The sequence below is a fragment of the Idiotropiscis lumnitzeri genome, chromosome 8, assembly GCF_059441095.1.
Source record: "Idiotropiscis lumnitzeri isolate Australia: NSW breed Sydney's pygmy pipehorse chromosome 8, RoL_Ilum_1.0, whole genome shotgun sequence".
Lineage (NCBI taxonomy): Eukaryota > Metazoa > Chordata > Actinopteri > Syngnathiformes > Syngnathidae > Idiotropiscis > Idiotropiscis lumnitzeri.
The window spans coordinates 4,184,655-4,208,476 of NC_142398.1; the positions used below are offsets into that span (position 1 = coordinate 4,184,655).

The window sequence follows — 23,822 nt, forward strand, 5'->3', positions numbered from 1 at the left end:
ATATCCTTATTCCAATATTGGATGGATTCATTCCGCCTCTTAATTCTTCACAACACACCTTGTAGTGATATTGTTGAAACAAAAAATGAGCTAACTACTGAGCTGGTGGCAGCAAACCTCCCCACAAGCACCTGAGAAGTCAAATGTACTTGCTTCAAGAAAGATGTCATAAATTTTTGTTCAATTTTAAATGAGCTTAGTTTCTTGATCCGCTACTGGCCACTTGTCATGATAGTCATAATGTTACAATTAAGTCTTTTTTCTCTTTTATTTACTTGTTTTAGAGTTAGACAATTTAGAGTACTACAGTTCAGAATCTTGCGAGGATCTTTCAAATTGAATAAATGATCTTTTTTGTAATACTTGACAAAAGTATTAATATTGCGAGTAAATTAAGATTTGTTTCATAATAAAAAGTCTAATTATTCTAAGGAAAACTGGTGTTTTTACCAATTAGAAAGTTGGGTTTAATGGAAAAGAATGCTGTACATTTGAGAAAACAAGTTCAAGTTGTGTTTTTTTAATACATTACATCCAAATTGCAAATTCTGTCAAGTTTTAAAGAAAATTCAAGAAGAAAATGTATATTTTTGTTCAAACAAAGATATACAAAAAAAACTGTGCATCCCATCCCATCTTTCACTTTCAAGACAAACCACGTTGCAATATTATGATTCTGATGTTGGAATTTGTGGTATGAAAATTATTTTTAAAAGCGCACAATCTTGCAAGAAAGTAGTTTTTAAATTTCATAGAGTTCAAAATTATTGAGTGAATTAAAAAATGTGTCAATAGATTATTTTCATCATACTTCTTATTCATAAGAATGTTGTGGCCCACGTGTCGGTTTTGCAAATGAAATGTGGCCCTCGAGTCCAAAAGGTTGCTTACACCTGATCCGGCATGATTATCACCGCCTGAGTCACCAGCCACGCAACTTTGACCCAGCTTTTATATTGTGGCGTGGCTGTTGAACTTTGAACTTGTCATTGCTCTTCATTAATCATTTCATAAGGTAGGCCACCCAATACAAAATTCCCACCATATTGCTGGTCTCACTTTTAAAGGACAGAAACTTGACACCACCCTATTCAGTACTAAATTCCATTGCACTCTCTTATTTATCTAATTTATATATTTGTCTGTATTATTGTTGTATTGCACTGGAGAGGGGAGCCCTCTAATCTCGTTGCACACTTGAGTACAATGACAATAAAGGGATTTCTAATTCTAATTCTAATTCTAAGCACAATGACTAGAACTGAAGGGAGGTGCCGAGAGTAGAACCGAAGGTGCTGGTGGGGGGTCCACACCAGGAGAAAAACGCCAAGAACAAAAAGAGCTTGCAAAAGACAAGAAAACAAGGACGAACGAAAATAGCTTACCGCGGAAGGGTAAGAGGTGCCAATTGGCGAGCGAACACGGCCGAGAAGGGCAAAGGCAAGAGACGGAGTCGATGGGCGGAAACGAGGTCAAAACACACGTGAAGCACAGAACAATGGCGAGAATAGACACTTGGAGCATGGCATGAACAAGGGAATAATCCGACGCTGAACCGTCAGCGCGGCGCGTTAAAATAGGCAGCAATCATGACAGGATGAGACTCAGGTGCGTGGCAGGTGGGCGCGCCTCTCCAGCCGTGACGACATGACAGGGAAGGGTGCTGGAGAAAACGCCCCCACGTCATCTGGGCAGACACAAAAACAAACACATGAAGGCATGAAACGAAACGGGTCATGACAGTACCCCCCCTTAACGGACGCCTCCTGGCGGACCACCAGGCTTGCCCGGGTGTGTGGCATGGAAATCCCGAATGAGGTCGGGACACAGGATCCAGGAGCGGGGGATCCACTGGCGCTCCTCCGGTCCATAGCCCTCCCAGTCGACCAGGTACTGGAAGCCCCTGCGCCTAGAGTCCAAGATCTCCCGCACCGTGTACACAGGACCGCCCTCGATGATTTGCGGTGGCGGAGGTGGGGTGGATGGAGGAACCAGAGGGCACGATGAGGCTGGTTTGAGCAGGGACACGTGGAAGACGGGATGGATCTTCATGGTGGGTGGGAGCTTGAGCTTGACGGCCACGGGGTTAACGATCGAGTCCACCTCCAGTGGACCCACAAAGCTTGGCCCTAGTTTGCGGGAAGTTCCCGCCAAGTTGAGATTGCGGGTGGACAGCCATACCTTGTCTCCGGGTTGGTACGTCGGGGCCGGGCGTCGACGGCGGTCAGCGATCCGTCGATTGCGTTCGGAGGTGCGGGACAAGGCCGACCTGGCCCCCCGCCAAACACGATGCGCCCGCTTCAGGTGTAGCTGGACGGATGGGACCTCAACCAGCCCCTCCTGTGACGGAAACAGCGGCGGCTGGTAGCCGTAGGCGATCATAAAAGGGGACTGACCGGTAGCCGACGACACCAGTGTGTTGTGCGCGTACTCCACCCATGGAAGATGGTCAGCCCAGGTAGCCGGTTGATCGGCGCACACGCACCGTAAGGCGGCCTCCAGGTCCTGGTTGGCCCTTTCGGATTGTCCGTTGGACTGAGGGTGGTAGCCGGAGGACAGGCTCGATGTGGCCCCCAGGGACCGGCAGAAGCGCTTCCATACCCGCGACACGAATTGCGGCTCACGGTTGGACACCACGTCGTTCGGCAGTCCATGAAGCCTGAAAACATGCAGGACAAGCAGGTTGGCAGTCTCTAGGGCTGACGGAATCTTAGGAAGGGCGATGAAGTGGGCCGATTTGGAGAAGCGATCAACAACGGTGAGTATGACCGACTTGCCCCCCGAGACAGGCAGGCCCGTGACGAAGTCCAGGGCTATGTGAGACCAGGGTCGTGGCGGTATCGGCAAGGGGTGCAAGAGTCCGGCTGGGGGTTGATGCGACGCCTTACTCGACGCGCAGGCGGGGCAGGCCTTGACGAAGTCGGTGATGTCCTTCGTCATCTCCGGCCACCAGAAGCGTTGGGCGATGAGCCAGAGGGTGCGGCGAACGCCGGGATGGCACGCCACTCGGGAGGAGTGGCGCCAATCGAGCACCTCGGGGCGCAACCAGTCCGGCACGTATAACCGGCCCTCAGGGCAGCCGGACGGGGCGCCGGCCTCGTCCTGGGCCTCCTGAACCCGCTACTCGACCTCCCACCGAACGGCCCCCACCAGGCGGTGGTCTGGAATTACGCAGTCGGGTCCAGGTTCTTCCTCGACCGGGTCATGGATGCGTGACAACGCGTCGGGCTTGGTGTTCCTGGACCCCGGTCGGTACGTTAGCGTGTAGTCAAATCGGCCGAGGATCAAGGACCATCGTGCCTGTCGTGGGTTGAGTGTCTTGACGGTTCGGATGTAGGCAAGGTTCTTGTGGTCAGTGTACACGGTGAACGGTTCGCGGGCGCCCTCCAGCCAGTGTCTCCATTCCTGCAGGGCGAGGACTACAGCCAACAGTTCCCGATTTCCCACGTCGTAGTTGGCCTCGGCCGGAGTGAGGCGGCGGGAGAAAAAGGCGCAGGGATGGCGCTTCTGGTCGACTGGAGAACGCTGGGACAGCACCGCCCCCACTCCCGAATCGGATGCGTCCACCTCTACAACAAAGGACAACTCGGGGTTAGGGTGACGCAAAACAGGCGGGTTTGTGAACGCGCGCTTGAGGTCACCAAAGGCAGTCTCTGCCGCAGGATCCCACGCGAAATGGGTCTTGACGGACGTGAGGCGGGTAAGGGGCAACGCACGGCGGCTATAGTCTTTGATGAAGCGCCGGTAAAAATTCGCAAATCCTAAAAAGCGCTGCAGCTGCTTTCGGGTAGTGGGAGTCGGCCACTCTAACACGGCGCGGGTTTTGGCCGGATCGGCCTTAATCTGCCCCTCCTCCACGACGAACCCTAGAAATTGGACCGAGCTGGTGTGGAACTCGCATTTCTCTGCCTTGACGTAGAGTCGGTTCTCTAATAGTCGTTGTAATATGGCCCGGACGTGTCGGTGGTGCTCCTCCACTGACCGGGAGGAGATCAAAATATCGTCCAGATAGACAAAACAACAAATGTTGAGCATGTCGAGTAGCACGTCGTTAATGAGACTCTGGAATACTGCGGGGTGCGTTGGTCAGCCCGAACGGCATGACCAGGTATTCAAAGTGTCCTAAAGAAGTCTTGAACGGGGTCTTCCACTCATCCACCTCCCGAATCCTTACTAAATGATATGCGGATCGCAGGTCGAGTTTTGAGAAAATTGTTGCCGATTGCAGCGGAGCGAAAGCGGAATCTAGTAACGGGAGTGGGTAGCAATTCTTGCCCGTGATTTTGTTTAGCCCTTTGTAGTCCACGCACGGGCGTAGGGTCTTATCCTTCTTTTCTACAAAAAAGAACCCCGAGCCCACCGGAGACTTCGAGGGCCTAATCAGTCCCGCAGTGAGGGAGTTGGTTATGTATTCCCTCATGGCTTCTTGCTCGGGCTGGGAGATTTTATACAAGCGGGCAGCCGGCAAGGTAGAGCCCGGAACGAGCTCGATCGCGCAATCGTAGGGACGGTGGGGCGGTAGGGACTGGGCCCTATCCTTGCTGAACACGGCACGGAGGTCGGGATAAATCTGTGGAACACCGTCTAAACAGATTTTCTCGGGCGGTGCGACCCGAGGGCTTAACCCCTCCTCGGCCGAGCGCAGGCAATGCGCGTAACAATGAGGACTCCAATTGTCTATGGATAGCCTGCCCCAGTCGATTGCCGGTTGATGGGACTTCAACCAGGGAAGCTCGAGGACGATCGGGGCCGCGAGGGCATGACAAGAAAAGACCGTCTCTCCACGTGGTTTCCTGATAACTTTAAAGTAAGGTGCTGCGTAACCCGTTTAACGTCTGCCAGGAGTCGTCCGTCTAAATCGCAAACGCGCTCAGACTTCTCGAGCTCCCTGACTTCGCAGCCTAACTTGGCGATCAGCCCAGGATCGATAAAACAGTCGTCAGCTCCCGAGTCAACCAGAGCCCGAATTCGGATGCTTCCCCCCACCCCCAATATCTCGCCGTCTACCTCAAGTCTCTTCGGGGTCTCGGTTTGACAGTCCCCGGAGACCGGATTCTCGGCCTCTGCGACCTCCTCGCGGAACTCAGGCGGGTCGGGGTGGTCGGTAGTCGACTTACAAGGTTCTTGGGTCTGGTCGGGTGGCGACCGGCGTGGGGGACGTGTAGGGCAGGCGGAGATCCGGTGACCCGGTGAGCCGCAGTAGAAACAGGAACCCGACTGGAACCGCCGCTGCCGTTCAGTCCTGTCCAGCCGGCCACCGCCTAGTTGCATAGGCTCGTCGAAGGTGCGGGGAGCCGGAACCAGCTGCCGCTCCGGCTCTCGACGTGGCCGCTCCGCTCCTCTCTCCCGGCGCCTCTCGCGCAGACGGTTGTCGAGACGGATGGCCAAACCGATGAGCTCTTCCAGGGGCAACGCATCCTCGCGGACGGCGAGCTCGTCCTTCAGAGCCGAACTAAGTCCACGGCGGAATAATGTTCGTAGAGCACAGTCGTTGAAACCGCTCTCGGCGGCGCGAATGCGGAAGGCAATTGAGTAATCGGCCACCGATCGGTCGCCTTGGGTGCAGTCGAACAGTTCACCCCCGCCTCCTTCCCCTGAGTCGGGTGGTGAAAAACGCGCTCGAACTCCACCAAAAACGCCGGGAACGACGACCGGAGGTCCGGTCGGGCGTTGCTCACGGCCATGGCCCAAGCGCTAGCTTGACCAGTCAAAAGGCTCATCATGAACGCCACCTTGGAACTGTCATGAGCATACCTAAGTGGCTGCTGATCAAAGATTAAGCGACACTGATGAGTGAACTGGCCGCAAAGGCCTGGTTCGCCCCCATAGCGGGCGGGGTGAGGCAAATTTGGTTCCCGCACGTGAGACACAGGTGGGGAAGGCCCGGTCGTAGTGACCGTCGGGGCGGAACACGGGGCAGTGCCGGGCAGGAGGCTGCCAAGGTGGGCGTCCAGATGTTCCAGGCGGTGGGCCAGCTGGCCGACGGCGTTGCGGAGTTCCGCGAGCTCCGTCGACTGCTGTCCCACCAGCCGTCCTTGGCTGGCTAGAGCTCTATAAAGTTTGTCCGAGTCCGCAGAGTCCATGGTCGGATTATTCTGTAAGGGGGGCGTCTCCGGCAGCGCCGGAAACGCCGAGGTGGACTCTTTAATCGCAGACACGGACAAGCAAGAGATGTTGGCGAGGAATTTATTGTTCCGGCAGAGAACACCAATTACATAAGCACAATGACTAGAACTGAAGGGAGGTGCCGAGAGTAGAACCGAAGGTGCTGGTGGGGGGTCCACACCAGGAGAAAAACGCCAAGAACAAAAAGAGCTTGCAAAAGGCAAGAAAACAAGGATGAACGAAAATAGCTTACCGCGGAAGGGTAAGAGGTGCCAATTGGCGAGCGAACACGGCCGAGAAGGGCAAAGGCTAGAGACGGAGTCGATGGGCGGAAACGAGGTCAAAACACACGTGAAGCACAGAACAATGGCGAGAATAGACACTTGGAGCATGGCATGAACAAGGGAATAATCCGACGCTGAACCGTCAGCGCGGCGCGTTTAAATAGACAGCAATCATGACAGGATGAGAACGCCCCCACGTCATCTGGGCAGACACAAAAACAAACACATGAAGGCATGAAACGAAACGGGTCATGACAGCTTCACACCAAAACGTGTGATTTCTTGTTCATTTTCAGACTTTGATGAGACTTTTTCATGTGACTTTTTCAAGACATGTCTACACAATTTCGTGTCGATTGATTAAACTGGAGTCTGGGGATTTTTTGTTGTTGTTTTTTTTAACTTTGAAGGCATGAATATCTCTTAGATTTACCCCCAAAACAGTTGTTTCAGACCACAATGGTTGACTTCCTGTTCGAAATTGAGCATGGGTGCGTGTTTGCACATCTAGTTCTGCTAGACACATCCACCAAATTTCAAGTTTATCAGTTAAACTGGAGACAGGAGCTGCTTTTTTTCTTCTTACATTCTAAGCCCCTTTTTCATCAAAATTGTGACCAAAATGACTGGCTTCCTGTTTGAGACTTTGTCCATCATGTTCTGAAAGATGGCGGCACGGTGGACAACTGGTAAACACGTCCACCTCATAATCCGCAAAACGACTTTTTCATGGAACACACAAGCATTTATTTTGAACATAAAAGTCAATGCCTGCAGTTTGAAAACCGCCACCAGGATGCGCCAGTGAGCTGTAGCTTACCTAGGATCAACACCAGGGTGGAAAAACAAACAAAACAAATTGAAAACAATCAAACATACTTTTAGACACGCACACACACACACACACGTATGAATGTGGTGCATTTTTTCACGAAAGAATAAACACTTTTCACAGGATATTTATTTCAAGAAAGAATGTGCGCCTTTCCCCCAAAAAATCTTTTATAATAATAATAATATTCCCTTTATTAGTCCCACAATGGGGAAATTTGAGATTCGAACCCACGCCTCGTGGGGAGACTGGGTCCTGAACGCAGTGCCTTAGACCACTCGGCCATCCATTATTGTTAAAAAGCAGCAAGAAAAATTCTTATTGTTTTTGGTGGGGAATTTCTTGTTTTTTCCAGGAGAACGGTCTAATTTTTCAAAAAGGACCATATTGGGGCATTTTTGCGAGAGGGGAAAAAGTATTTTTTTATTTAATGTAAGGGGTTTATTTACTGTGCAAAGCATGTATTTTGCCACACGTGCCTTTTGTAGTATGATTGCATTTTTCCGGCAAGTCCAGTTCCGGGGACCAGAGGCGTCTCACTGTCCGGCTGGATTCACCAGGTACCCGTTGAAGGTGATGTAAACGTCCACATCGTCCCCGTAGACGGCATTGTCGCGCTCACGCTTGTAGAGGCGCACCCAGACCTCGTCGGCTGGCTGCAGGTCCATCATGACGCTCTGGCTCTGCATGATGGAGCGCTCGCTGGGCTGCGCGTACAGGATCACCTGCTGCTCCTCGTTGCGCATGAGGTGCAGGTAAGTCTCCTTGAAGTTCCACGTGTGGACGTTAAGGTTGAAGAAGTAGACGCCAGCCACGTAGCAGTAGAACTTGCCCTTGAACATGTTGAAGTGCTCGTGCAGGTTAACGAAGACCGTGTCGAAGACCAGCGGCTGGTAGTAGTCCACGCTGTGCAGGGACTTGCGCCGGCCCACCGAGAATGCGGCGCGCGGGATCTTGCAGGGGTCCCCCGGGGTACCCGCTTGGCCCTTGATGCCCTGGGGGCCCGCCGGTCCTGGTGGGCCCAAGAGGCCTTCGGCGCCGGGCTTGCCGGGCGTGCCCTTGTCTCCTCTGTCGCCTTTATCGCCTGCGTCAAGGTGCAGCAAAGACAAGATTATATAGACAAGACAAGGATGGGTGAATGTGCCAATTTTTATTTGCCATGAGTAACGAGGCTATTCTGTAGTAATTGTTTCATTTTTAATACTGTCAGTAGTTTTTCACTTTTTTATTCTGATTTGTACTTTTTATTGTCTTTGTGTTTCGTTGTTATTGCGTTCTTCTTATTTGGTTTACTTTATAATAGTTTTGGGTTTTTCAGTTTAAATTGTATTTTTTGTCATTGTATTTTATTTTTCCAATCATTTTTTAAATCATTTGTATTTTCCATTAAGTTTTTTTTTATACCTATTTTTCCATTTTAATGAAGTTTAATTTTACTCTTTAAAAAGTTTAGTAAGTTTTACTCTTTATCTAATATACTTTTTCATTTCAATGATGTCATCGATGTCAACCTAAACCATACACTAACCCAAAACCTAAACTCTAACGCTTGGCTTCAACCATAACATTTTAGGCTTCATGTTTTTTTGTTTCCACACACAATAAATGGAAAATGTTCACCCTGGATGGAATGTTCATAAAACCAGTTGCCTTAATGCCTTAAAGCCTTTAAGGCCTGCATCCATTTTGTTGTGCTCTGCTGTTAATCCGAGTGCTCTGGTTATCTTGCGGTCACCCAGAATGTTCTTCGTCAATCTGCGGTTCCGGCAATCAAAAGTTGGACTCTCCAACGTTCCAGACTCCTTTTGTGGCTTGCGCGAATATTGTTGCTCTCGGCGCAAGTAGAAGTGAATGCTCACATGATTTGAATTGCAGGTTCTGTTCTGAAACACTCATGAAACATTCTTATAAAAGCAACTCCGCCAATCAGGATGTTGGATGGCGTTGACCTGCTTGTAAATCCTAATCCTCATCTCCACTCATATTTCTCTCCCTTGTCAAACTCACTGCCATTCTGTATAAACCACACGGAAAGATGGTTTGAAATGCAATTTCCCACCTTCAGAGGGAGTCTCAAAAGTCTGCGCTTTGCAACCTTTGTGGTCGCTCTGTATTGACTCATTCACTGACGTGGACGTGTATATTCGCCAAGTACGTTTTTCAACCAGTCGGCATGGAAGTTGGTCTTGTCAATTATGAGGGAGAGAAAGGCCAATATGTGGAGATATTGCTTCAATTTGGGCACTGGGGGGAGCAACTACCTACTTTCTGGGGGGTATGCTGACACATAACAGGCGCCTCTGTCATAATTTGTATTTGTTATTTTTGGTTTAGTATTTGGTTTCATGTTTTGGCCTTGTTCATGTGTCTTGTCTCGTCTTGTCTATTGTTTCCACCTGTGCTCGTTTACCCAAGCCCCTGTGTTAACCAATCCGGTCCGTCCAACCCTCCGTGTCTTGTCCAGGTGCTCCTCGTTGTCTCGTCAAGTTGTGTGTATTTAGTTCCCTGGTTGCTTTCAGTTCTTGTTGGTTCATTGTCATTTTAAGTGTCGATTGTCCCTGTCGCTTGTCCCGGTTGCCTTTCCCTGTTGCCAGTTCCTGTCGCCAGTTCCTGTCGCCTCTCCCTGTAGTTGGTTTCCTGTCGTTTAGTTTTTCCAAGTTCCTTGTTTGCCTTAGTTTTCTGTTTAATAAATGCCCTTTAAGTTACCCCTGCCTGGCTTCCCTGCGTTTGGGTCCTCATCTTCCTCAACCCTGACAGAATGAACCAACCCATACTGGACCCAGCAGGAAGCTCACGGCGACGAGTTCGCCGTCACCGCCCAAGCTGGTACCCGCCTCAGCCTGCCGACCAACCCCACCCCCTTCACGTAGGTTCCTTTTTTCGTTCTATGTCTGTTTTTCCCCCTTCGTTCCACGATCACGATAATGACTACCCACCTGTCGAACCTCCCCACCTTATCGATTCTGATTTTGAAGATGATTTTGAACACCCTGCTATTTCACCCCCTCACGTTTTAGTTGACTCGGATCATGAGTATGATTTTGAATATATATACAACCTTTTAGATGCCCAGCGCGACCCGGTTTCTGTTAGGTCCAGTCACTTTCCTCCCCCCGAACAATTTCTGTCCCCTTTTTCTTTTGACCCTTTTGAGACCACCTCACACGTTACCTTGCGTCGTTCACCTCGCCCTAAATCACGAAAGTCACGTAAATCACGGCCACGTCGTTCACCTCGTCCACTGTCGGTTTCCGCACCTTGTCACGTCCCCCTTGCGTCTCATAGCTCACGTTCACCAGCCCCTGTAGTCCCGGTCCCTCGTGTCCTTCGCGTCTCCCGTTCCCCTGAATCCCTATGGCGGCAGGCTGATAGGGATCAGGTCCCCGACCTGGTTCCTCACGAGCTGCACCCTCCCGACCCAGCTGCTCGCAAGCTGCAGCCTCCCGTCCCGGCTCCTCGCCAGCTGCAGCCTCCCGTCCCGGCTCCTCGCCAGCTGCAGCCTCCCGTCCCGGCTCCTCGCCAGCTGCAGCCTCCCGTCCCGGCTCCTCGCCAGCTGCAGCCTCCCGTCCCGGCTCCTCGCCAGCTGCAGCCTCCCGTCCCGGCTCCTCGCCAGCTGCAGCCTCCCGTCCCGGCTCCTCGCCAGCTGCAGCCTCCCGTCCCGGCTCCTCGCCAGCTGCAGCCTCCCGTCCCAGCTCCTCGCCAGCTGCAGCCTCCCGTCCCGGCTCCTCGCCAGCTGGAGCCTCCCGTCCCGGCTCCTCGCCAGCTGCAGCGTCCCGTCCCGGCTCCTCGCCAGCTGCAGCAAACCACGCAGCCTCCAGAGTCCCACTCGGGCTCACCGCCAGCTGCTGAACCCCGTTCCGGCTCCTCCCCAGCTGCTGAGCCCCGTTCCGGCTCCCCGCCAGCGGATGAGCCCCGTTCCGGCTCCCCGCCAGCGGATGAGTCCCGTTCCGGCTCCCCGCCAGCTGATAAGCCCCGTCCCGGTTCCCCCCGAGCTGCTGGGGCCCGTTCTGGCCTCCCGAGAGCTGCTGACCCCCGTTCCGGCGCCTTGCCAGCGCTTCAAGTCCCTGTTCCGGCGGAGCACGTCCTGCGTCCGCCACAAGTCCCTGTTCCGGCGGAGCACGTCCTGCGTCCGCCACCAGTCCCGGCGGAGCACGCCACGCGTCCGCCACAAGTCCCTGTTCCAGCGGAGCACGTTCTGCGTCCGCCACAAGTCCCTATTCCGGCGGAGCACGTTCTGCGTCCGCCACCAGTCCCTGTTCCGGCGGAGCACGTCCTGCGTCCGCCACCAGTCCCTGTTCCGGCGGAGCACGTCCTGCGTCCGCCACCAGTCCCTGTTCCGGCGGAGCATGCCCTGTGTCCGCCACAAGTCCCTCTTCCGGCGGAGCACGTCCTGCGTCTGCCACAAGTCCCTGTTCCGTCGGAGCACGTCCTGCGTCCGCCACCAGTCCCTGTTCCGGCGGAGCACGTCCTGCGTCCGCCACAAGTCCCTGTTCCGGCGGAGCACGTCGTGCGTCCGCCACAAGTCCCTGTTCCGGCGGAGCACGTCGTGCGTCCGCCACAAGTCCCTGTTCCGGCGGAGCACGTCGTGCGTCCGCCACAAGTCCCTGTTCCGGCGGAGCACGTCCTGCGTCCGCCACAAGTCCCTGTTCCGGCGGAGCACGCCACGCGTCCGCCACAAGTCCCTGTTCCGGCGGAGCACGCCCTGCGTCCGCCACAAGTCCCTGTTCTGGCGGAGCACGTCCTGCGTCCGCCACAAGTCCCTATTCAGGCGGAGCACGTTCTGCGTCCGCCACCAGTCCCTGTTCCGGCGGAGCACGCCCTGCGTCCGCCACAAGTCCCTGTTCCGGCGGAGCACGTCCTGCGTCCGCCACAAGTCCCTGTTCCGGCGGAACACGTCCTGCGTCCGCCACAAGTCCCTGTTCCGGTGGAGCACGCCCTGCGTCCGCCACAAGTCCCTGTTCCGGCGGAGCACGCCCTGCGTCCGCCACAAGTCCCTGTTCCGGCGGAGCACGTCCTGCGTCCGCCACAAGTCCCTGTTCCGGCGGAGCACGCCCGGCGTCCGCCACAAGTCCCTGTTCCGGCGGAACACGTCCTGTGTCCGCCACAAGTCCCTGTTCCGGTGGAGCACGCCCTGCGTCCGCCACAAGTCCCTGTTCCGGCGGAGCACGCCCTGCGTCCGCCACAAGTCCCTGTTCTGGCGGAGCACGTCCTACGTCCGCCACAAGTCCCTGTTCCGGCGGAGCACGTCCTGCGTCCGCCACAAGTCCCTGTTCCGGCGGAGCACGCCCTGCGTCCGCCACCAGTCCCTGTTCCGGCGGAGCACGCCCTGCGTCCGCCACCAGTCCCTGTTCCGGCGGAGCACGCCACGCGTCCGCCACAAGTCCCTGTTCTGGCGGAGCACGTTCTGCGTCCGCCACAAGTCCCTGTTCCAACGGAGCACGTCCTGCGTCCGCCACAAGTCCCTGTCCCCGCTGCGCCCGGCCCGCCGCCGCTCCAAATCCCTGTCCGGGCGGCGCCCGAGGACACGCCGTCGCTTCCCGTCGCTGCCTCGGCGGTGCTCGACGATCCGCCGTCGCCCCAAGCTCCTTTTTCGGCGGGACTCGACGATCCGCCGGCGCTCCAGTTTCCTGCCTGGGCGGTGGATGACAACCCGCCGTCGCTTCTCGTCTCTGCCACAGCGGCGCCCGACGAAGCGCCGCCGCTCCACGTTCCTGTCTCGGCGGGGTTCGACGACCAGCCGCCACTCCACGTTCCTGTCTCGGCGGGGTTCGACGACCAGCCGCCGTTCCACGTTCCTGTCTCGGCGGGGTTCGACGACCGGCCGCCGCTCCACGTTCCAGTCTCGGCGGCGTTCGACGACCGGCCACCGCTCCACGTTCCTGTCTCGGCGGGGCTCGACGACCAGCCGCTGCTCCAAGCTCCGGTCTCGGCTGCATCCGGCGTCCCGCCGCCGCGTCTCGTCTCAGCCTCGTCAGCGGACTCCATGCGGCGTTCGGGTCATCCCGGACATCCGCCTGAATGGCCGCCCTTGGACTTATACGTCTGTCCTCCCGGACGCCCGCCTGAATGGCCACGGCTAGACTCCCTGGTCTGGTTTCCCGGACGGCCGCCTGAAGGGCCACGGCTGGACTCGCTGGTCTGGCCTCCCGGACGCCCGCCTGACCAGCCTTGATTGCGGACTGTGGTCCCGCCTCCTGGCCCCCTTCCGCCCACCCTGATTTTGGACAGTTTTCTTTTGTTTGTGTTTGGGACGTCTGGGATCCGTCCCTTAAGGGGGGGGTACTGTCATAATTTGTATTTGTTATTTTTGGTTTAGTATTTGGTTTCATGTTTTGGCCTTGTTCATGTGTCTTGTCTCGTCTTGTCTATTGTTTCCACCTGTGCTCGTTTACCCAAGCCCCTGTGTTAACCAATCCGGTCCGTCCAACCCTCCGTGTCTTGTCCAGGTGCTCCTCGTTGTCTCGTCAAGTTGTGTGTATTTAGTTCCCTGGTTGCTTTCAGTTCTTGTTGGTTCATTGTCATTTTAAGTGTCGATTGTCCCTGTCGCTTGTCCCGGTTGCCTTTCCCTGTTGCCAGTTCCTGTCGCCAGTTCCTGTCGCCTCTCCCTGTAGTTGGTTTCCTGTCGTTTAGTTTTTCCAAGTTCCTTGTTTGCCTTAGTTTTCTGTTTAATAAATGCCCTTTAAGTTACCCCTGCCTGGCTTCCCTGCGTTTGGGTCCTCATCTTCCTCAACCCTGACAGCCTCCTCCCAAATAAAAATAAATGAATAATAATAATAATATTGATAACATTTTTACATGTCGCCTATAAATACATTTTTGGGGAGAATATAACACTTTTATTTCAAACTTTTATTGAACGTTTCATTGAGCCATGTGTGGCTCTTCCTACGCTGACATATCGCAATTTACCAACTGTTTTAACCACTTTGAAAAGCTGGTTTTCATGCCTGTATAGTCTTTCTCCCTCTTTGTTTTTCGGTTTTGTGCCCCTGAGCACTTTCTATTTTGCTTCTCCATCTTTAGCATCATCAGACGTTTGAATTGTAAACATTCGCCGCTCGCGTTCTCGAGGGCGCGCGCTCTGGACACTGTGACTGTGTGTGCGCGCAGCGCGCAGGGCGAGGCGGGGGGTGGGGGCGCCGGTGACAGTCACGAAGCAGAGGGGCGCCTATCAGTGACGTGCCTCTATTAGTATTAGTGATAAGATCAAACCATACCCGTGAACAAACCGCCGTTAATACATAGTTACATAGTTTGACACCACTGGTGTACATGAAGCGATTTTGGGTCAGTCAACACCGAAGCCCATCCATGTAAATCGATACGATACTGAAAGCCAATTACCTTTGAGGATGGTCATGTTGACCACGGTGCGGACCTCAGGGGGACGATAGTAGGGGGCAGAGGCTGAGGCGTGGGGATCCAAGTGGTCACAACATCGGCGGCAGTAACGTGAAGTAGGTCGCGATGGTGACGGAAGGCAGCATACCAGTGGCAGGAGGAACAGGAACAGGAATTTTAAACAGGATGACATGGTGGACAATGACACCTGCGATGAAATGGACACATGCGGAATAAGGTTCTAATATAAGAGTGCACAAGCGTTTACCCCCCTTTGTTTTTTACGATGGCCTCATAGTGCAGAGGTCGTGGGTTCGATTCCGGCACCGGCCTTCCGGTGTGGATTTTGCATGTTCTCCCCGTGCCTGCGTGGGTTTTCTACGGGTACTCCGGTTGCCTCCCACATTCCAAAAACATGCATAGTAGGTTGGTTGAACACTCAAAATTGGCCCCATGTGTGAGAGCGGTGGTTGCTCGTCTTCGTGTGCCCTGCGATTGGCTGGGAACCAGTTTACTGTTACTGTTTACTGTTAAACTGTTACTGTTTAAGTCAGTTTATATTAGTTTCTTTTCTGATACCTGCTTGTCTTTTCCTTTTGAACTTTAGTTAAGCACTTGTTTGGCCTTCTATCTATGAACTCAGTGTGGTCGTCAATGGAGCCGACAAGGCAAAGGAAAAGTTTTATCATCTCGTAATTCTGCCGTCTTTTCCAAGCAACATATACATTTCCACCCCTTATTTCAAGTCATAACCTTCTCACCCTGATCGCAAGTGACTTTGTTCACTGCCAATTTTGTCACCTTATTGTGTGCCACCCGTTTTCTTACTTCACCTTCCCTAGTTCAGACACACACTGCACTTGCTTCTTCACGCACCCCCATATTTTGCCATATTTCTTGTGGCAAGCCATGTCAAAGTGGATTATACCCTGGAAGCAGACAAATGGAGATAATTTTCTTTAAAGGGGAACTCAAGGCAAACATTTTGTTTTCAATATGTTATATGTGCCCCACTAGCTAAACACGACATTTTGATTAATGGCGACAGGCTGAAGAGGGATATGTAGACGTTATTCTTGCTCTGTGGCACTTCCAGGTTCCCGTTCCTGCCCCGTGATAGCTCCTGGTTCCTGTACCCATTCTACGGCAGCTCCAGGTTCAAGATCCCGCGCCGTGGCAACTCAAGGATTCTGTTCCTGTGCTACAGCAGCTCCAAACGCTTGTTCCAAAAAACTCTTGGCATCCTGGCTGTACGTCTGACCAGCCCGGCACCTCAAGTCTCGTTTCCCAGAGGCCCACCAGATAAGGCTGAATAGTTGGGCCCTGAACTCAACATCCAGGCCCCCTTAGGCCCCGTTCTGAACTACTTTTGTTCTGTATTTTGGGACATTCTGTAAACTCAGTCACTTAGGGGTAGACTCTTTTTGATTAGATTTAGCTTTGTCTCATGTTTTGCCATTTTTTCCCTGTGTCCCTTTTTTATGTCATGTGTACTCGGTTTTTATTTCCCCTTCTTGTCAGCCCAGTTCCATGTGTCTACCAAACTTCTCCCATTAGGTGTGTCTCTTTGTCTCATTAGTTCATGTGAATTTAGTTTCTTGGTTTCTTTCAATCTTTGTTAGTTCAATGTTGTTGTGTTTGCTGCAGTTTTGGGTTCATTCACAGTCAATAATTTAAAAGCACAGTTTCTGTTTTCTTCCCAAAACTTTTAAAGTTACAGATATATTATAAAATGGGTGACAAACATTTTTTTCCACAAAGTGCACCATGAAGAAGACTAAGTGAAAAAGAGCTTTTGGAAACCTTACAAAAATCATTCCAATTTTTTTTTTTGCCAAGATGGCGGCGCGCATGGACGCAGCGGCTAACGGCTCTCCCTTCCAGTGCTCTTTATTACCTTTTAATTATGTTTGCTCTGTCTTATTATCACCAACTGTGGCACAGTATCGATATACCCGTCAGGACATCGTGGACGTTGGATATCGATACAAAATGACCATCTCAGAGGAATTTTGCTATGATCGCAAAATTCCTGACGAACTAGCGAGGCCGCCCAGCTCACCGTGGATTGTCATCGGGACCGGGAGACGACGCAGACAACGGAGGGAGAGGAAGCAGAAGCGGGGCTGCAGGTCTTACTAAAGTTACGACAGCAGCCCCACAAGCAACCACTGCCAAGTCTCTACCTCACCAACGCCAGAGCCGTAGTCCATCAAATCGACGATCTGGAACTACCAATCCTGGGAAACCGCTATGTGCGAGACAGCTGTGTGATCATCATCACGGAATCCTGGCTGCACGCCAACGTTCCCGACGCTAGCATCCAGCTAGCTGGGCACTCGCTGCATCACGCGGATCGAACGAGAGACACCGGTAAAAGCAGGGTTGGGGGGCTCTGTGTTTTCGTGCATGAGAACTGGTGCAACAACAGCGTGATAGTTGAGAAGCACTCTTCCCCCGACATCGAGTACATGTCCATTAAATGCCGGCCTTATTTCCTCCCGAGGGAGCTAACAGTGGTGCTCGTCACTGCTGTTTACATCCCTCCTGATGCTAACACTAGCACGGCACTCTCGCTACTCGCGTGCGTCATCGATAAACAACAGCGGGCCCACCCTGATGGCGTTCACTTAGTAGTGGGAGACTTTAATAAGGCCAATTTAAAGACTGTACTCCCAAAGTTCCACCAGCATGTCAAATGCCCAACGAGGGGAGACAACACTCTTGACCATGTGTACTCAAACATCAAGCACGGATATAGAGCCTTCCCAGTCGCCCCCCTCGGCCAGTCAGACCACCTGTTCTTGCTGCTCACACCTGCGTACACCCCTCTCAGATGCAGATTCAGGCCCACCACAAAGACTGTGAAAACCTGGCTTGAGACCGCCATGAGTGAATTACAAGACTGCTTTCAAGACACCAACTGGGACTCTTTGATCATCAGGACCTTGATGTTTACACACAATGTGTGCTGGACTACATCAAGTTCTGCATGGAAACTGTGTCCCTGAACAAGACCATATGGACCTTCCCAAACGCCAAACCCTGGATGTCCAGCCAGGTTCGCTCTCTCCTCAAGGCCTGTGACACTGCCTTCAGGTCAGGTGACAGAGCCCTGTACCGTGTGGCTTGTGCTGACCTGAAAAAAGGCATTAAGCTAGCCAAGACGGACTACAAGAGGAGGCTGGAGTCCCACCTTGCCAGCAACAGACCACGGGAGGTGTGGAAGGGTCTACATACAGAGCATCCACAACTACCGAGGCGGCAGCATGACATCTGTAGACCCGAGTGCGGCGCTGGCAGAGGAGCTAAATTGCTTCTTTGCTCGCTTTGACTCACCCCAACCGTCACACCGCCGCACTCCATGCCTCAACTCCCCCTCACTCACCATAGAGGAACACGATGTGAGGCATGCGCTCCTGGCTATTAACCCCAGGGAAGCTACTGGACCCGACGGAATACCAGGCAAGGTCCTCAGAGCATGTGCCCACCAACTATCACATGTTCTTTGCAGGATCTTCAACCACTCCCTGGCTCAAGCAGTCATCCCCTCCTGCTTGAAAACATCCACCATTATTCCTGTCCCCAAAACGTCACCCGCAGTCCACCTGAATGACTACCGTCCTGTTGCTCTCACGCCAGCCATCATGAAGTGCTTCGAGAGACTGCACATCAGGGACTGCCTTCCTCCCACACTGGACCCCTACCAGTTTGCATACCGAGCAAACAGATCCACTGAGGACGCCATCGACACTGCTCTGCATTTTGTGCTGGGCCATCTGGAACAACAGCAGAGCTATGCCAGGATGCTCTTTGTGGACTACAGCTTGGCATTCAACACAATCATCCCAGACATCCTCATCTCCAAACTGGACATTCTCGGCCTCCCTGCCCTCACACGCATCTGGATTAAGGACTTTCTAACCAACAGACCCCAGACTGTGTTGCTTGGCCCCTACACGTCCTCCACCCGAACGCTGAGTACCGGTTCCCCTCAAGGATGCGTGCTGAGCCCTCTCCTATGCGCCCTCTACACCTATGACTGCAGCCCGGCCCACGGTAACAACACCATCATCAAATTTGCTGACGATACGACAGTGGTCGGTGTGATCTCAAAAGTTGACGAGGCAGCCTACAGGGAGGAGGTCCAGAGACTAACGGCTTGGTGTGAGGACAACAGACTGCAACTCAACATTGCAAAAACAAATCGACTTTAGGAGGAACAAGACTGTGCCACCCCCCTCTACATTAGAGGTGAATGTGTGGAGAAAGTCCACACATTCAAGTTCCTGGGAGTACAGATCTCCGATGACCTCTCCTGGACACACAACACCACAGCAGTGGTAAAGAAGGTCGACCAGCGTCTGCATTACCTGATGGTCCTCAGGAAATTCAACCTGGACAAGAAGCTGCTGCTGACCTTCTACCACTCGTCCATCGAGAGTTTGCTGACCTACTGTGTCTCCACCTGGTACAGCAGCTGCACTGAGGCAGACCGAGTGAGGCTCCAGAGGACAGTCAAAACGGCGCAGAGGATTATAGGCTGCCCTCTCCCCTCCCTGTCGGACATCTACACCACCCGGTGCCTCAGCAGAGCTCTCAATATCGTCAAAGATAATACTCACCCAAACTCACACCTGTTTGACCTGTTGCCCTCTGGCAGGCGCTACAGGTACATCAAATCAAAGACTAATAGACTGAAAAACAGTTTCTTTCCGAGAGCCATCACCATTCTGAACTCTCACACACACACACAACCACCCTTACCTTGCCGAACAGCAACGTAATGTGTTTTTATTTATCCAATTTTGTATTACTTTCCATCTCATTATTAATTCTTTTATTTATCTAATTTATATATTTGATTAAATTATTGTTGTATTGCACTGGAGAGGGGAGCTCTCTAATCTCGTTGCACATTGTACAATGACAATAAAGGGATTTCTGATTCTGATTCTGAACAATAAGAGATGTGTATGTACTGTATCTATCATCTCACACCTTACATAAGAAGCAACTCAAAGTGCAGGCACAAGTTTTGCTGCTCACCGTTTACCTACAACATCAACTACACATCAACACTGTACATCTGACTATACACAGACACACACACGCACCCACACACAAAATAAAGGAAAAGAAAAACTACCCCAACGTCACGTGCTATTAAACGACATATATAAAGTCAATACATTGTTGCCGCCCCTCGTGTGGGTGTGTGTGTGTGTGTGGGTAGGGGTGTGTGTGTGTGTGTGTGTCCATGGGGTTACGTAACACAAACCATATGCTAAATGCGCTCTCCTCTGTGTACCATTTAAAGTGAATGCACATGTTTTTGAAAGTATCGGGACACCGACAGAACGTCAACATACTCACTCCAAACGGTGACTGACAACGTCACTGCGCAACATCCGCTATGTGACGCACACACATTTGCGTAAACACAAACTTTCAATGAACTTAATGGTTTGTAAACATAAAAATCACTTGAGTTGCCAATCAACTAAACATACGTTTTATTTGTAAACATCAAAGGCATCTTAGTCCTCGACATGTCCGTGTTTTTGTAAGAATTCCAACTAACATACTTGCTTTTGTCAAAAGTGAAGATAAATGAAGTCTTCGAAAAACCCACATATCTGTTTTATTGTAACAATGAAAGACAATTTACTCTTCCACAAAAATGATGAACATTTTGATAAACATCCAGGCAATTTAGAGTTTTCAATCGCCTCACATCCATCCATCCATCCTGTCATGTCATTATCCACACCGCTTATCCTGTACAGGGTTGCGGGAGGGTACTGGAGCCTATCCCAGCTGACTACGGGCGAAAGGCGCACTACACCCTGAACTGGTCGCCAGCCAGTCACAGAGCAGACATAGACACCATCACAGAGTGGGAACTGAACCCACGCTGCCCGCACACAACACGGGCGAGTGTACCACTACACCATCAGTGACCTCATTATCCACACCGCTTATCCTGTACAGGGTCGCGGGAGGGTGCTGGAGCCTATCCCAGCTGACTACGGGCGAAAGGCGCACTACACCCTGAACTGGTCGCCAGCCAGTCACAGAGCAGACATAGACACCATCACAGAGTGGGAACTGAACCCACGCTGCCCGCACACAACACGGGCGAGTGTACCACTACACCATCAGTGACCTCATTATCCACACCGCTTATCCTGTACAGGGTCGCGGGAGGGTGCTGGAGCCTATCCCAGCTGACTACGGGCGAAAGGCGCACTACACCCTGAACTGGTCACAGGGCAGACATTGACACCGTCACTGAGTGGGAACTGAACCCACGCTGCCCGCACACAACTCAGGCGAGTGTACCACTACACCATCAGTGACTCCATCCTTTCATCATATTTTTTAAAAATCAAAGACAATTTAGAATCTTTACAAAATGTAACATACTATACGGTAAACTTCGGATATAAGTTAGCGTCTTACACAAACGTAAGAAACACTTTAGAAACTACCAAGAAAAAACTTCAACAAGTCTTCAATCAACCTTATGTACACATTCATTCTTCATGTCTTGTCATGTCATTATCCACACCGCTTATCCTGTACTGGGTTGCGGGAGGGTGCTGGAGCCTATCCCAGCTGACTACGGGCGAAAGGCGCACTACACCCTGAACTGGTCGCCAGCTAGTCACAGGGCAGACATAGACACCGTCACTGAGTGGGAACTGAACCCACTCGGGCGAGTGTACCACTACACCATCATTCTTCATAAACATCAAAGTAATTTGAGCGTTTTAACCGCAGCATTCCTGATGAATGTCTGTATTTTCATAAATATTAAATCTAGAATTCAACAAAAAATCCACAAACCTAACATTCATGCTTTTGTAAACATCAACTATAACTTAGAGTGTTCCACATAGAGTACCTAAAGTTCGGGTATGTGTTTTCCAAAACATCAATGACATTCAACTCTTCCATAATCTTATAGTACGAGTTTTAGCAAATTTAAACAAAAAAAAAAAAAAAAACTATCTCAATGAGGCTAACAAGTTTAACATGACGTACCTTTTCATTCAATGTTTACACATACCTAAAATACGCGTTTTAGAAGTAAAGAATGGAAAGGAATGTAAATAGTCACGAATGAAGTTAGCTCTCTTTGGTCATCTGCCCTCCACGGTAGATAACATGCAAACTATGCAGTTCCAATTTGGATGCAAGTCAGGAATGGCGTTGATTGTGCTGTTATGCATAAACAAACAAGATTTGGATCATTCTGCACTGTTGCCAACTGCAGCAAAAAGAAGCAACATGATTGAGGGCCAGCCAATCAGTCAAAGAAAAATCAAAACGCTATTTTTCACAATGAAGTCATGACCATTGTTGTATTTTTTTTTTTAGAGAGAATATTTTCCGAGACTCAAGTCACACTTTCAGCTGTATAACAAAATACATTGGTAATGTTTTTGTCCATTTTAAATTCCCCACATAATACATCAGTATTGTTATTATTGTTATTCAAATATAAATATGTCTTGTATTCACATTTTACCGTAAGATTGATTTTTTTCCAGACTATATGAATTTAGTTTTAAAGGAACAGACTGATTTTCAGCATTTGATTAGTTAGTGTGCATAAGGAATAACAGTGCACACATCAAAGACATCAGTTTTCCTAAAAAAGGGGTTAAGGCAATCAAATATCAAAACACACAGGCACTTGGCCATTGGACCACTTCGTGTAATCCCCGTGACGTCGGCACACTGTACTCTTGACTGTTCATTTCGACCATAGCTCTATTGTGCTATAAAAATGCAGCATGGCGTTGTCAAGTGTTCCCATATCATATTTAGATATCACTCCTGTCGTCATGTTTCATGTTCAGCCTAGGAAAAAGGGGAGAAATGAACAGTGTAAAGCACACGTGACGTCACAGCGATCACACGGAGCCAAAAGTCCAAAATGTCCAATATGGCTGCATTTTTTCATACTAAATCGGCTTCTTCATTTTTTTTTCTTCAGGAAATCAGATGCCATTGATGTTTACACTTTTATTCCTTTATAGACACTGTCAAATCAAATGCAGAAAAAATGAATTTTAACCGATCTGTTCCTTGAACGAGTCATTCACTGCACTCATGACGTCACAACACAATTCAACAACATCCGCACGCCACCCAAGAAGCCAGCATCAACTAACATCACTTTGGCCACGTATGCACGCCGGAGCAAAACCTCCACGCTCGAAAGCGTGCAATAATATACATGTACATGCACGCGCACAAAATGATTTTTTTAAGTAGGGTGTCTTACCTTTCACCACAAGAAAAGAAACAAGAAAAAGAGGAAGAGGGGAAAAGGAAGTTCTGGTGCTCCGCAACGTGGAGGAACAACTGAGGAGAAAGTCTCAGCCTCTTTGTCCTCCACGCGCACACACGAACACACGCACACGTACACGCACACGCACACGCACGCGCGCACACAAACCCATTACAGAGGCTCTCCCAAACTCCCTCCGGTCCCTCCCTTCATCCGTCATTCTCACTCCTCCATTCACAAGACTTTGAAGCAATTATTTTTTACATGATATGTGAAAAATAATCAAAATAATGTTAATAATCGCGATGGGATTTTTTTGTTTTATGTTCCAGTAATGTTTACACTAAACCATGCAAAGAAGGAGGGCAAGCAATTTTCTTGATGATTTTGCTTCGTGTCCACTTCCTGCCGGACTTAGTCTGCACTCTGCACCCTGTCAGAGCCTCCTCCCAATCTAACCACTAACCCACAGGACAGGACGGGAGCCCAGGGGAACTATGGAGTGAGTCGGGTTTTTCTGCAATATTATTTTGGTTTTGCTAGGGAGCAACAGATATGAAAGAAAATTAGACGTGTAATAAAAATGAATGTATTTTATTTCTTCAATAATCTTTTTAGCCTTATGACCAATTTCTTTTAAAGCAAAGCCATAGTTTTCAAAGACTCTCAAGAAAAAGGTGTTTTTGTAGTAAATGAGTACTTTTGTTTAGAAAAATATAACTTTTGAAATATAAATAATCATGAAAGACAGAAATAAGCTATTAAAAGACTTTGTAGTTCATTTTCACTAAAGCCGAGTGACAAAGTCGTTAGTAGCCATTTCCAAAGCCCAAAATAAATCTTTGCTTAGCAAAACACTGTCTTGTCTTGGATGATCCCACCCCCCCAATCAGCTTCCGTGGAAAATATCGCTTGTCTTCACTTTCACTGTCTTCATTGAAAACATCTGCAGGCT

At 50.8% G+C, this 23,822-nt stretch overlaps 1 protein-coding gene across 1 annotated transcript; it reads right to left on the minus strand.

Moving 5' to 3' along the window:
- Nucleotides 1–7,511: 7,511 nt before the first annotated feature.
- c1qtnf6b (C1q and TNF related 6b) lies at nucleotides 7,512–23,039 on the minus strand. Its single transcript, XM_088302892.1, has 3 exons — nucleotides 22,862–23,039; nucleotides 14,566–14,770; nucleotides 7,512–8,305 (listed from the first exon to the last, which is right to left on the minus strand). The coding sequence occupies exons 2-3, from the start codon at nucleotides 14,753–14,755 to the stop codon at nucleotides 7,758–7,760; spliced, it is 738 nt and encodes a 245-aa protein (XP_088159018.1). The 5' UTR covers nucleotides 14,756–14,770; nucleotides 22,862–23,039; the 3' UTR covers nucleotides 7,512–7,757.
- Nucleotides 23,040–23,822: the final 783 nt, after the last annotated feature.

Coding starts and splice junctions, on each gene's coding strand:
- c1qtnf6b (XM_088302892.1), bottom strand. CDS start 14,755: ATGTCATCCTGTTTAAAATTCCTGTTCCTGTTCCTCCTGCCACTGGTA. Junction 8,306..14,565: donor CAACATGACCATCCTCAAAG/GTAATTGGCTTT, acceptor ACCTTGACGCAG/GCGATAAAGGCGACAGAGGA.